General features: G+C 45.4%; 1 protein-coding gene across 1 annotated transcript; it reads right to left on the reverse strand.

Moving 5' to 3' along the window:
* Window positions 1–347: 347 nt before the first annotated feature.
* On the reverse strand, window positions 348–13316 carry irs2b (insulin receptor substrate 2b). Its single transcript, XM_074694624.1, has 2 exons — window positions 9756–13316; window positions 348–2827 (listed from the first exon to the last, which is right to left on the reverse strand). The coding sequence occupies exons 1-2, from the start codon at window positions 13090–13092 to the stop codon at window positions 2823–2825; spliced, it is 3342 nt and encodes a 1113-aa protein (XP_074550725.1). The 5' UTR covers window positions 13093–13316; the 3' UTR covers window positions 348–2822.
* Between the last annotated feature and the right edge of the window lie 975 nt (window positions 13317–14291).

Consider the following 14291-nt stretch of genomic DNA (forward strand, 5'->3'; position numbering starts at 1 on the left):
AGGCCTACAACAATTCTGGTGCACTGTTTCTCAATGCAGAACAAACACTGTGAGGAAACAAGATGGGACATGGGAAATAAAAGAGGAACAAGATATGTCCCCTCTTTTTTTAAATGAGTGTTTTCTTAATGAAAGAAGCAGGAGCTGAATTGAAACATCTGCTCTGGGGAGCGTCCATTCATTGGAAGATGAAAAGCCTGAGCGTGTGTGTGTGTGTGTGCGTGTGTGTGTGTGTGTGTGTGTGTGTGTGTGTGTGTGTGTGTGTGTGTGTGTGTGTGTGTGTGTGTGTGTGTGTGTGTGTGTGTGTGTGTGTGTGTGTGTGGAGAACAGACACGAAGGCAAATGGCTTTCTTAAATAACATCATTATTTATTGCATGTGTCTATAAAGAATCAATACAATCTAAAGCAATGAACTAAGTTTAAATTATCGTCTCTTAGTAGCATCACAATATGCAAGATATGAAATATTTACAATGAAAAAGACACAGCAAGAGAAGCCAGGGCCCATAACCATAAGTTGCTGAATAAAAACTCGAAACATTACCCAAATGCAAAAAACACTGCTCAAAACATCAAGAGGCTCGATTAGCAAAAAACACACAGAATAAAAGTTCTCTTTTCAAATTTGGAGGAAAAAAACGTACAAACAGCAAAAATCTGATTCATAAGGTTAACAAACATTATTAACAGTATTTATACATTTGGTGCGTCTTTGTAAACTAAATTTCAAAAGTGTAAATATTGCATATATGCCATTTATGTTGTACCTACGAATTAATTGTGTCAAGTATTAATGATTTCTCTTAAAATCTTGAAAATCTTTTTTTTTTTTTTTTTGTCAGAATTACAGCATTAGAAAAGGTCCTCATAGTGGCATCTGTTTCACAAGACTATCCCATGACAAAAAGAAAAGAAAAATCAAAGCCAAACCATACTGGTTAGCATATAACTTAATTAGTGCTTTTGTTGTATCAGGAAGTTCACTCAAACACTTACTATGTACAGCACAAACAACATAAGTTATTTAACTTAACATCTCAAAGTTTCTCAGCGTCTGCTTTAATGTCATTCTCTGCAACATCATTCTATATACAGTATATAGGCAAAGGTTAAGTACCAGTGAATTCAGATAAATAAAGAGATACTTCTCCTGCTTAGTTTCTGTCATTCCACATGAATCTGTGTCATAGTTTCCTTTCAGTACCTCTGCATGCTTCATGGATGTTTTTGCAGTCTGAATCGGTCTTTGTTGGGTTTGTGTGTTCCCAAGCTCAGAACACAGCGTGTACTACATTCAACGTGTCTTGTGTTACAATCTAAAAAGTTTGTAAGTGCAAGACCTTGCGTTTTTGGCTCCAGCTCACCCCCCTGCCTGGCTCACTATCAGCGCAGGCCATGAGGTTGGAGCGTTTGAGCGGCTCGTACCATGTTGTGCATTCACTGCATTGCTCGGCGCTGCTTGCTCGCACCTGCTAGACAAAAAACAGGCGGTGCGACCGAGCTCTGCAATGAGGCATCAGGTGATAGAGTGTAAGATTCTGAGCTGTCGAGATATAAATAACATTCAGGTTCCCGTCCTCTGTTGTGACAGGTCGTAACTTCCTGCAGAATGTGTGTGCAAGTGTCTGTGTATATATATGTGTGTCTAGTTTGCAGGATATCACACAGCGGCTGAGAAGGTGAAGTGTGTAAAGGTGCTGAGGCTTGGGCTCAGACAGGCCACAGATCTGGTTCATGCTGTTGCGTTGGGATGTTACACCTGCATGCATGTGTGATACAAGGCAATGTTAAGTATTCCTTTGTAAGTGTCTGTGAATCCTCCTTCTCCGGCATATTCATAAATATATTACGCTGAATATTTATTAATGTGTCTTGTACTGTGGCGAGAGGAGAGGGTAATCTTAGGGAGATGTCTTTCACGTGGCTCTGCTGAACATTCAGTCGGTAAATGATCACTTAGTCTTTGATATACTGCGTGTTTATAGGTCCAAACTAAAAAAAGAGTCCATCAGACAGGAACTGATGGACAGAGTAAGGCTCTGGATTGGTGATCTTTAAAAAACATTCACCTCTGAAAATAAATATTTCTCATATATTTCTACTGTGTTGAATTGGTACCAACCTGGTTTTTCGCTGAGGTAGGGTTTCTCTTTAAGCAAATGTTTACTTTGATTTTTAAATATGCTCTTAAATGCCACCTCTTTTTTCATTTTTTTGCAGCACAATCTTTATACAAATTCACACACACACTTCATTGAATGCATACATACATACATGATAAATAAATAAATAAATATATGTAATCTGTATGCATGATAGTTTTTGCGTGTTTGTGTGTGCGCACGATGCTCTCCAGGTTTGGTTCACTGGTTCTCAGGTGAGAGAGTAAGAGGCTAAAAGAAAACCATCTCTAAGGGTTAAATGGTGTAAGAACAATAATTATAATTAGCATAATAATATACTGCAGATTTAATTTGCAGGCCTATGCAGAGATATAAATAGTTACCCATCTGTAGTTAGAGATAAAGTCTGTTTAAGTTCGTATCATCTGGTAAGTCGTCTAATACAGCAGCAGCAAAGGCACCCGAATGTTTTGGTGCCGAGAAAAAGTGGAGGGAAGTTTTGGGGCAAGGGTCAAGTGTCCGTGTTGCCATGGTGATGGCCATTCCCGTGACCCTCGAAGGCGGCGAAGAGGTCAAAGGGCGTCGACTGCAGTGCATGGTCCAGCTGTCGCTGTGGCGACCCCGTCACTTGGCTTCGGAGAAATCCTACGTTCACGGGGGGAAAGGAGGGAGAGGAGGAGGAGAGGCGGGGCCAGCCTTCATTCTGAAAAAGAGGGAAAGAAAAACATGAGTGAGTTTGATGTCATGTGATACAGATACGAGTTTAATCAGAGTTTAATCTGTCAATTCTGCTTTTAAAGCTCAATGTTAGTGTCTTCAGAGGAAATGTGATTCATTACAGAGGAGCAGAGGAGGTCAAACAGTTACTCCTACTCTGTGCTACCAAGTAAGGAATAAGTGCCCTGCCTCTGTGTGTGTGTATGTGTGTCTTCCTCAGCTGTAAGACACTGAAGTGGCAGGTGCTTTCACAGCAGGGGGAAAACAGAGTGGCATTTAGCCCCATGCAGCTGACACAGGGACACACTCCAATGATGGAGGGAAAAAAGATACACCAAAAAACCTTCTGCGCCAACTAACACACCCAGGTACTTTTTTTGACTGCACACCTTGTGACGTTTGAAAAAATTAAAGACTACCAGTGTTCACTCCCACACACAACACAGCTGTGTACTTTCACATCCTATAAACCCAGAGTGTCGCTTTTCTCCCAGTGGAAAGCAGCACTGACCCTTGCCCCTGTGTACTTGTTTGTGAGGTTTCATTTGCATGCAGAGCTATCGAATGGGAGCGGAAGCACTGGCTGTCACACACTAACACAAAAACACACACACACACACACACACACGTTTAATCCTTCTCTGCGGCTGCATTTCTTCCCTCTCTCGCTGTCTTCTCTCCCTCTTCCTGAGCCAGTAACAAGAGCTGTTTTCACAAAGCTGGATGTGATCGTCATTCTCTAAAACAAACCTTTCATTCAGAGACTTCACCGCCCCCTGACTCCCCGACTGCTCCCACCATAAACACACACACACACACACACACACACACACACACACGTCTCATATGTTCACTACAAGGACAAATCAGAAGCTGATGTCAACTTTAAAAACAATCATGAAAGAGAAAATGATGCATGCAGCATTTTCATAGATGCTCCGGGATTTTCCAAGGAGCGAAACCGTGAAACCAAAAGAGTTAATTTGACAAATGGAATGATTGATTTCCCTCCTGAGGCCACCTGTGCTGGCAAAGCTTCCTTTTCTCTCTGTCTCTTTATTGACAATGGGAGAAAGAGGAGGGAAATAGAAACAGTGGGGTGGGAAGTGGTGGAAAACCACAGTAACAGAATCAACCTGACAGAGAGGAACGGGAATGCAGTGAGGTCATGAGACCGATGGTCCACAACAGTCTGAGTGACTGTGTGTGTGTGTGTGGATGTGTGTGTCTGTGTGTGTTCCAGCAGGGGCTGGGCCAGTCCTGTAGCGGCAGACACTTGGGTGAGAATGACTGAGGTCTACCGGGAAAAGGAGCTGAATCACAAACAGCTCAGATTAGCAGCCAGGTGTTGAGCCATGAACATAAACATTAAACATTCCTAATATTGGATGAATAATGTTGAGTGCGGCATTTAGGGACTCAACACACACCCACACACTGATTTCCAAACAGAGAGAAGTGTGGGTGGGCAGGGAGAGACTTGGGGAGGGACCTGGGGGGCTATTGAGAAAAGGGGACAGAGGTCCAGCAGGGGAATGAACCCAATGCCTCCGACCCCTCCTCTTTTTGGAGCACACACACTCACACACATCCCCCTCCTATGTCTGTGCCCCCTGTCCCACACACACACACACCCCTCTGCTCTGTTCATTATTTATTCAGTTCTCACAAGCTAAATATAGTCGTGCTCCATTCAGAGCTGGGACACACACACACATACACATATACAGGCATGTATTAGCAGCCTACTCTCTGGTACTCTAAAAGCAAAGTAAACACATCCCCGTGTGCTTCTGTTTTACTGCAGAGCTCAAAGAAACAAACGACCTTTAAGGAAGAAACCACACAAACTGTTAAACACAACAGCTCTGAAAGAGGAAGAAGATCATCAACGCTAAACAAGCTTCCGCAAACAAACAGCCAAAAGAAGTGATGTTAGGAGTTTCCTCATGCAGACAGGGAGAGATCAGCAGGCTCAGATCTGCTCTGTTTACATTCCTGCCTGACTGGCTCCTCCCTGATCTACAGCAGCGCCAAACAAACACCAACTGACTCCTCACCTCTGACCTCGCACACCTCTGCCAGACCAGCCAAAAAACAAAAACAACACGCGCGGCTAGCTCTGTTATCCTCCTGACTCGTTATCACAGGTATTCCGGATAAGACTTCAAAACCTACTTTGGAATGATCCGATTATAAAACCAGTTTGGGGACAGTTTCACTCAAGGTAGCTGCTTCAGGAGTCTCAATTTTGGTCTGTAAAACATCAAAATACTCTAAGTAAAGCAGCTGCGTTCGACCTAAAAGATTAATTTCACATCATTTTTTTCCCTTTAACTTTTCAATTCAATTATAAAACCTTTGCCACAAAAGTTTATTCATGCTACCACGCACACTCTCCTCAGGATAGGTCAGTTATCACAAAAGCTGGCCATCACCTATCCAATGCTCTGATACATCCACCTCCACTGCAAATCATCACTAAAGTAATGGGGTTTGTAGTTTAAAATCAGCTGGACTGTAGTCCATCCAGATGTCAGTAAGTGTTGTGTGAGCTGTGTGTAAGCACTGTGGGGTTTGTCACACACACTGAACTCCTCTTTCTCTTTCTACCTCTAGACAAAACAAGCCACTCGTCTAATCCTGAAGTGAATGTAATCCGTCTTACCTCCAAGCTAAACCGAGGATACGGTAGGTTGAGTTTGTTTTTATCTAGTGCTGGAACATCCTGTCCTACTTTAGTCAAAGAGTTATGTATCAGAGAGCAGCACTGTGTACTGTTTGTGTATGAAGGGGAGGGGGCACAGGTGAGGACAAAGACGGCATGATGAAGCAGGGGTATTGTTGTCTTGTGATGGGCTCCTATTCAGCTACAGAATCAACTCTAAATGTATGACTGTGTTAGCACACCATAAAATAAAGGACCACTGTATACATGCTGTATAAATAAATGAGCTTTACTTTAAGTCTGCATGCAATCATAAGCTATGCTACTTAATAATAAACCCAACATTTTTGGTTTTTACTTTGAAGAGTTTTTTTTGTTTTTTGGGGGGAAAAGTTTTGAAGTGACTAATTTCCTAGTTGTTTAAACAGAAATATAAAATCTGACTAGCTAACTTATCTGGGTAAGAAAACTAAGCTAAACACTGAATTACACAGTAAATGTTGCTGGTTGATAGCATCAGACTGGTTTAAAAAGGAGCTGCTAAAGCTAACAGAGCTAGCACTACTAGCTTTCATTCCTCCCTGCAGGTAAATGTCAACATACCTTTGCTACAATTGAGTAGCTTTATATAGCTTTGACCAGATGCAGCCTAAATACTAGGTGAACTACATTTTTTAGATCAAAATACAAAGTGAGATGTTGACATCAAGGTTGTAGAGCATCATCATTTTATGGCTGCAGATCTAAACCTGCATTTCAGGCCTACAATAATAAAACATATTAATATTAATAAATATTCTGGCTGTTGATTCTGGGGCCATCTTGTAGGGTGATAGCATCTAATCTGTTTAACTCATTCTGCTGATTGCAGTGTCTTGTACTTTTGTTCTTTATTGTTTTTCCAGGTTGCTCAAAAAATGTCAACTTCCACAAACTGAATTTGACTTTTTAGTGTCAGATTTAAGAAGATTGAATCATAAAAGTTTAGTTTTGTTGCTGATAGTCCCAGAAAATGTTGGTATTTACAGCAGGGATTAGAAATATTATCAGGAGTTTTGTTAGAGGGTGTAATCAGAGATCATAGCTCAATGCTTGATACATTGTTACACAATCCTCTATTGGCCGCCAGTGTGAAAAGCCAATCAAAGAGAGTCCTCTGAGGTCAGAGAAGACCTGTAAGTGTGGAAAGAGGTGTGTTTGGGCGTAATTAAAAGAAAATAACAAGAGGAAGAGGGGAAACATCCAAGGAGGATGAAGAGTATAAGATGGGAGGGTTCTGGGTCAGTGTGGAGCTCCTTGAAGCAAGCCTGGCCACACCCCCACCTTCTCTCTGTTGTTGTTGTGGCAGATGGTGGTCGGTCATTAGTGTATTGTCACTCTCCTCTGATGGGCCAGATAACCAGTGAGCACTGCTTGGCAAGACAGGTGCAAAAAAAAAAAAAACCCCTGAACCCCAACCCCACCCCCACCCAAACACCACTCCACCATCTGCTAATGGTTGTGTACATATACCCAACATCAGAGAGGGAGCATTTTGAGGAGAGTAGTCTAAAAGAGACTGTAAGTGGAGTACTATAAAAAGCGAAGAAAATAAGTGAAAGGTTGAAAATAAAGTCAGTAGGCCTCCCTGATTTGCTTCTTTCAAAGAAAAAGGCATGTGCAGACATCTGGAAAAGCCCCAACAGCAATTTCCCACCTCTCTTTCAGCCTCACTCACACACAGAGCAGGTTTAAAGGTCATTAAACTGACATCGTGCACATACTCAAAAGGTGTGCACTAATAGCTAAATATCGCCCTTCAGCTCCCCCATCACCTCCCCTCGCCCAGCACGTCACCTCAGGGCCGAAACCCAAACAACAACACTGCGATCCATCATGTAACGGACTTCAGCTGTACTCACGAGCCACGTGAAAACCTCCATACAAACACACGGGCAGGATACGCTTACACATTTGCATGTTAGTATCTCTGAGGAGCAAAGTTTCCCCCTTTGCATAAGCCTCACATGCCAAACGAGGACAGGTGATTTCCTAATCCACCTGTCTGCATTGTTGTTCAGCAGGGAATGCAAATGGCTGACTCACTTAGTGATAATAAGAGAATGCAGTCGAGCCTGTTGTCTCGTAGTAAACAGTCGTGGCCTCTTTCTCTTTCTTTCCCACACACATGCAACAGACGTGAGTTTTGTTGTTTAATGACAATATCCATGATTCCCCACGCAGCTGGTCACATCCCTCACCAGAGCTGAGTCACTCACTTTTATGTGCAAGGATGATTTTTTAATGTTGGGGGGGGTTACATAACCATGAGACAGTAGCAGAGGCAAACTCTTACTGGAACGACACTGATCTCATTCCTCTCAGTCTTTCTTGTCTTCCTTCACACCCCCTTACTCACTCTCACTCTTCCTCCCTCCCTTGAGCAAACAGCTCAATTGTCTGTTTTGCTGTTCATGAAAAACAAAGAAAGTCATCCATCCTTGTTGCATTGTCCCTCCACCTGTTTCCCCCCTTCTCCCCCTGCTTCTGTAGCTCAACAGAGGTACAAAATTCAATATTTGAGATCTCTGAAAACACAAAAGCAGAGGGACACAGTGGAAAGATGGGACAATAATTGTTGGGCTCACAATAGGTGTGAGGGTCTGCATGTTTGTGTGCACTTGTTAACAGTGTTGTACAAATGATAAGTGAGCTCTCACTCATTTATAAAACCGGCTCTTTATTCTGTTTGTGGAGTTGCTCTCAGTCAATAAAAAAAGATCCTTTTACCCCCCTCTGAGTCCATCCCACCAGGCTAGAAAAACAAGTGAGCATTCAACTCTCCCAGCAACCTTTGCACACTACCCACATTACAGTCCTGAAACTCAGTACCTGACAATTGATAAACAACTGACTCACTTGTTTTTCTGGGGAACTCGATGACTCCACGCTGGCTGCGCTCTCAGCGTGGAGTCCAGCAGAGACAGAAACTAAGGAGACAAACTCGATTATGAAACCACAAACAGCAATTACACTGTTGTATTTCACAATCAGGGACGCTAACACTCCTGATTCATTATGATCCCAACACTGTTTCCTTTACAAACAGTCGCTTTTACACATCTCTGCTGTTACAACATATCATGTAAAGCCAGTGATGCAACAAGAGAACAAAACAAGAAGTAAAGAAATACTTCTTTCGAACAGAGACGTTCATTCCTGAGCATTTCATGGCTTTTTTCACACACACTGGTCAGTAAAAGCCTTTTTACTCTGCGTAACAAATGATAAATCGCGTGTTCTGCTGCATGCGTCACTGCATCAAAGTGGACTCTAGAACTGCGTCACTGAGGGATGACCAGAGGAGATCATTCACACAAACAGCTACAGCATCAAGCCAGCCCAAAGTGAAAGGAAACAAGTCCTGATAGAGTTTCAAAATAAAACTGTTTCACAATAAGATGCAACAGAAAATCTATTTGAGCTGAGACGATAATGACTCAAAAAGCAGTTTTTGTTTTCCATTTACTTCAATCTTCACACAGCAAACATGATTATTCCTTGGATGCTAAAGTGTTTCAGCTTTTAGTTATTCCTTTCTGCTTTTATTTAGAAGAGACACTCATTTCTGGAGCTGCTGCTCTGATCCATCTTTGCAGTTTGAAGCCCATCAAAGAGCCAGCAAACAGCCCTTCTCAGCATCTAACAGCCTTGAGATTTGTCCATGTGTCATGGGTGTGACTCGTAGGTGACTAATCCTATCTAAACACCGCAGCCTACACCCAGCAGCAACTTTCATAACAACTTCACTTCCCTCTGCTCCTGCGGCACGAGTTTAGTGACTAAAATCTGCAGTTCTGACACTAAATCCCTACTCTTACTGCAATATGATGCAGCTGATAGATTCCTTAAGCTGCATTTAATCAGAGCAACAGTCTCAAACACTGCAGAGCTGGTAATCCTCTAATAAACATATTAATCTATTTGCTTCTATTTCCGTTTCTCTTAGAGAAGAACATTATTTTCTGCTTTGGAATAAAAACAAGCTCAGACCTGCTGCTCAGACACGAGCAGCTTTCCTCTGCAGAAAATGCATGAGCCCTGAGGCAGATCTTTATCCTACTCCAGCACCACTCCCTTCATGAATGAAAACCTGCATGAATGAGTGTTAATGTGTGTGTGTGTGTGTGTGTGTGTGTGTGTGTGTGTGTGTGTGTGTGTGTGTGTGTGTGTGTGTGTGTGTGTGTGTGTGTCTAAAAACACTCACCTTTGACAGCAGTAGCAGTCTCCTTGAATCCCAGGCTGGCGTAGGGACTTGCATTGAAACCATTCATGCCCCCTTTGCAGCCACAGGCAGTCTTGAACCTCAAGAGTCCATCAGAGTCCCCTAGTCGGCATCCTCCTAGGTTTCCCTCCATCAAGTTTAAGGCGATGTAGTTAAGTCCATTTTGATAACCAGCTGACATCTCCCTGCACATGGGGCTGTTGCTGCTGTAGTCCTCATCTGGTCCCTCAGAGCTGCAGTCAGTGCGGGAAACATTCTCCACAGAGGCCGAGCTGTGCCGTTTGGTGTCATGGGCAAAGGATGGGCACACCGGGGTGACAGTAGTGGTGGAAGAGAAGGTCTCAGAACTGTGCCGCCGCCGCCCCTGAGGGTCGGCCCGGATCACTTTGGCCCCTCTGTGCGGGTCTAGCAGGGTGACTGATAATGAGCCTCCACCCAGGAGGAAAGAGTCCAGTGGCACAGGAGGAACCCCGTCCACAATGTTGTTCTCCAGGCTGAGTCTCTTGATGCCCGTGGTGGGGCTGGTGGGGAGGGGCGCAGCATCAGTGGTGCAGAGAGCAGGTAGAGGCACAGGAGGACTGAAAGTCATCTCAGTGTAGTCATCCTTAACTAGAGCTGGCTGACACACAACGCTCACCTGCTGTTGGAGAGGATATTCCTCTACCATCCCCCTCTCCTCTGAGTCTCCCTCTGTGCTTTCCTCCTCTTTCTCCTCCTCTCCTCCCAGCGTGTTCTGATGGGCGTTTGCCTGACTAGGGCTTGTGGAGACTTCCGGCGTGCGATGAAGGCTCCCTGCAGAGGGGGAGCCCCCTGTTTGGTGACTTGAGGAGCTGACATCAACATTAGCATAGTCTGAAAGTGGTGAGGGTGCTTTCTCTGCACACACAGAGGACTCAGACCTGTCTGGCACTGCAGAGAATGGTTGGTCGTGGGTAGCACCACTAAAGTCTATGTTGATGTACTCTCCAGGGCTGCGTGGCTCTGAGGGAAGGGGGTGTTCACTCATACATGGGAGGGTCCTCAGAGATTCTAGAGCCAGGCGAATGGGCCGACCCACCCTGCTCCGATGTACCTGCGTTCTGTGAGGAAAAAGTGCTGAGGAAGGCGTGTTAGGTGTCACTGGAGACCTGCTGGCCTCAGAATCTCCAGGAGAAATGGGACAATAGTTGGACTCTTCTTCTATTCGTTGTCTCTGTAAACTCATCACCACATACTGGTCTGTGTCTGTGGAACCGTTGCGCTGCAACTGGCTTTTAAGCGAGCGTGGTAGAGAGCTGTAAGAATAAGGCTGTCTGTGAGGCTGCTGGGGGTGGGGGTCTCCACCTGATGGACTGAGGATGAAGTCAGGGGGTGTGAGAGACACGAGAGAGTCAACTGGAGACATGTTTAGGTACTCTCCATTGGTGAGCTTTCCATCAGTGCTCTCCACTGACATCTTGGTTCCACACCACATCCGCATATAACCGCTGTCCTCCAATGAAACACTCCCAGGGGAGTCAGTGCGTGAGGCCAGCCCCGCTGAGGAGGAGTGTGAACGGGGGTTGATGATCTGCTTTGGTGCAGAAACACACATGGGGCTCATTGGCATGTAAGGGTCATCCTTTGATCCTGGTGTCTGGGGCGCTACACCTGGCATCATGGGCATGTAGCCACTGTCTCCTTTGACACTGCCAGCACTGATCTGTACGTCCCTGTAGTCCTCAGGGTAGCTCCCTTTGGGGGAGGCAGTGTGACACCTGCGAGTAGAATGGCTTCCACTGTTGTAGGTGGCCCTCATAAGAGTGTATTCATCCAGGGAGGCTGAGGATATTTGGGGAGGACCCCTCTGCTGTCGGGGAGTGGTGAGGGAATAAGTGCGTTTCCGGTATGCCTTTTCCAGCTCTGGTAAGCGGCGGAAACCATTCTGCTTTTGTCGCTCCATCACCATGTAACCATCGAGCTCACTGCCATCCCGGGAGGGAGAGGTATCCGCTTTGAGAGACTCTGGCGTGTTGCTCCGCAAAGTGAGCGGTAGTCTCAGATCCCGTGCATCTGCAGGGCTGGAGCCGAACTCCTCACATGATATGAAGCCTGCATCACTGGGGGAGCCTGAGAAGGAGGCACTGCAGCTGGAGGGGCGAGGGGCACTGCTGTCTGGGCATGAGGACAGATTCCCCAGGCTGGGGGTCACCATGGGTGGGGAGTGGGACAGAGACATAGACATGGACTTACTGTGCTGGAGGGAGGAAGATTCAAATGTCCGACTTGGGCGCGCTGTTATAGTGTGAGACCTGCTCAGGAGTGTCCTGTGGACCCCGGGGCTTAGGGGGCTGCCGGTCACTGACATGGGGCGGGTCATGGTGCCATCACCCTCGCTGGCTGTGCGTATTCGACAGGAGGAAAATTTGCTCACAGGAGAGGTCGCAGCCATGCTGTCAGTGCGAGACCGCCGGGGCAGCCCTGTGTGGCTCGGGGGGAGATGGTTGAGGTGTCTCCGTGTGGGCACAGAGATAGGGTTTGTACCGGATGACTGGCTTTTGCTGCGCGGACGAAATTCCGACAGCTCCTTCATGGCTTTCATAGCCTCCAGAATAGTTTCGTGGATATTTTGCGCCACCACAGAGTCATCAGCCTGCATCCACAACTCCCCTGGTCCCGTGGCTGCAGATCGACCAACCTCGATGAAGAAAAAGCTGTCAGAGTGGCCGCACCTCCGGATATTCATCAGCTGTAATATGACGGAGGCAATCTCTGTATTCAGCTTTACGAAGCTGATAGTCCTGCTGGAAAGGCAGAGTCTGTACACTCCTGTCAGATTTCTGCTTTGCCCCAAGCCTTTAGATTTCAGATTTACTTGCCAGACCTCTTTATATGTGGCGGATACCGGCGTTATTACCCCGTAGCTCGCCTCGTCGAAGCCAACCAGCGAGGACGCAGAGTTGGACGCTGAGCCGTCGTATACTTTCCCCTCTCCCATTAAATCCGTCAGCACCCGGTACCAACTCTCTTGCTCCTGCTCGTTTTCTGCTGCCACGGCAAAGTACTCATCCTTGGTGTAGAGAGCGATAAGATATTTGTGTTTTGCGTCCGCTCTCTTGTTGATATTGAGACAGCAGTCCAGAGGAATAACTCTCTTCGCCGCCGATTTGTTTTTCCATTTCTTCTCGCTCTCGTAGTACTCCAGCCGCGCAGGGAAACCTTCGCTCTGCTCCTTTAGAACGAAAAAGCGCTTGTGTCCGTGTTTCTGCTTCTTTAGATATCCACATTTCTTGATATTGTTGTTCGCGTTTGTATTGCTGGGTACAATCGGCTGCTCTCCCGTGTTTGGCGGACTCGCCATTCTCGTGTCCTTCGCTCTCAGACACAATGCTTCCTTTCCTCGAGTTGCTGAAGAAACGACGCGCTTTATTTTAATCCTCTATTTCCAGAGCCGGTCGAGGGTTTGTCCGTCTTCTCCAAAAGCTGAGCAATAAATAACACATGTCTGCTATAGTGTCCGAGCTGGGGAGGGAGAAACATGTGACGATCTACACATCCAGAGCTGGTTTAAAAAAATACGAGAGGAAAGGAAAAGGAAAAAAAATACGCACACCGACAGTGGGCGGTGCGCACGCAGCTCATTGGGCTTATTGGTGGAAACGAGATGAATGCTGGAGTGAGATGGCCCTGTTCAAAGGAGAGAGAGAAGGAAAAAGCCCTCCTACTATCACTCTGCCCTCTTCCGTCTCATATGAGCGTAGTCAGTCAGGGCTGGAGCTTTATTTAGAGCAGCTCTGTCCTGTGATCCAACATTTGACTACCCGTGAATATTTTTTTATTTTCTAAAAATACCAAACGAGATGATCCTGACAAAGAAAGCACGAATTTGCGTCATTTACGCCGTAGAGGAGGGTTATGAAATACATTTGAATAAATAGTAACCTGGTTGTGATATTATTGGTCATAAATAAAAGGAAATGAATGATTTTTAAACCCTTGCTCCCTCGTATTCACCTAATTTATACACACTTACTTATTCTTAACTATTCTATTCGTTGAGTTTTATTCAAAAGCGTCGTTTGAGGGAGTCCTCCTCTGAAACTGGTAAACAAGCTTCACCCAGACGAGACTGCAGCTCTGTGACAGGAATCTGATATTCCCCATGTGTCGTTTTACAGGGCATTCACGGTCCCAAGTGGATATGCTAAACCCGCTTTCCTTTTCTGTTAGTAGTGAAAGGACCAAAGTGCTCATAATAAACAAGTAGGCTCGCACAAGAAGTGGGGAATGAGAGATATAGTGCAGTGTGCTTCATTGCGTAACAGCTCGCCTACTGCTTTATTCATGTTTGCCTGGAGCTCCTGGGATAGCTGCTCGGTTACAGTCTGTTTCCGGCTATATTTGTCTTTCCATTCAGAAACAGCACGACGGCGGGACGGTTATAACTCAGGATGCTACTACGCGTCGTCAAATATGTAACGTTACAGTGGGGTGAGGATTAATCTGCAATAAAATAGAGCCACCCTCCTCTGTTACTGAAACAGGAATGACCCATATAAG

The sequence above is a fragment of the Halichoeres trimaculatus genome, unplaced genomic scaffold, assembly GCF_033239565.1.
Source record: "Halichoeres trimaculatus isolate MK-OKI-2021-1 unplaced genomic scaffold, fHalTri1.1 fHalTri1_scaffold_19, whole genome shotgun sequence".
In the NCBI taxonomy this organism is placed as follows: Eukaryota; Metazoa; Chordata; class Actinopteri; order Labriformes; family Labridae; genus Halichoeres; species Halichoeres trimaculatus.

Bases quoted from the DNA above. Each gene is read 5' to 3' on its own strand.
- irs2b (XM_074694624.1), bottom strand. From the start codon at position 13,092: ATGGCGAGTCCGCCAAACACGGGAGAGCAGCCGATTGTACCCAGCAAT.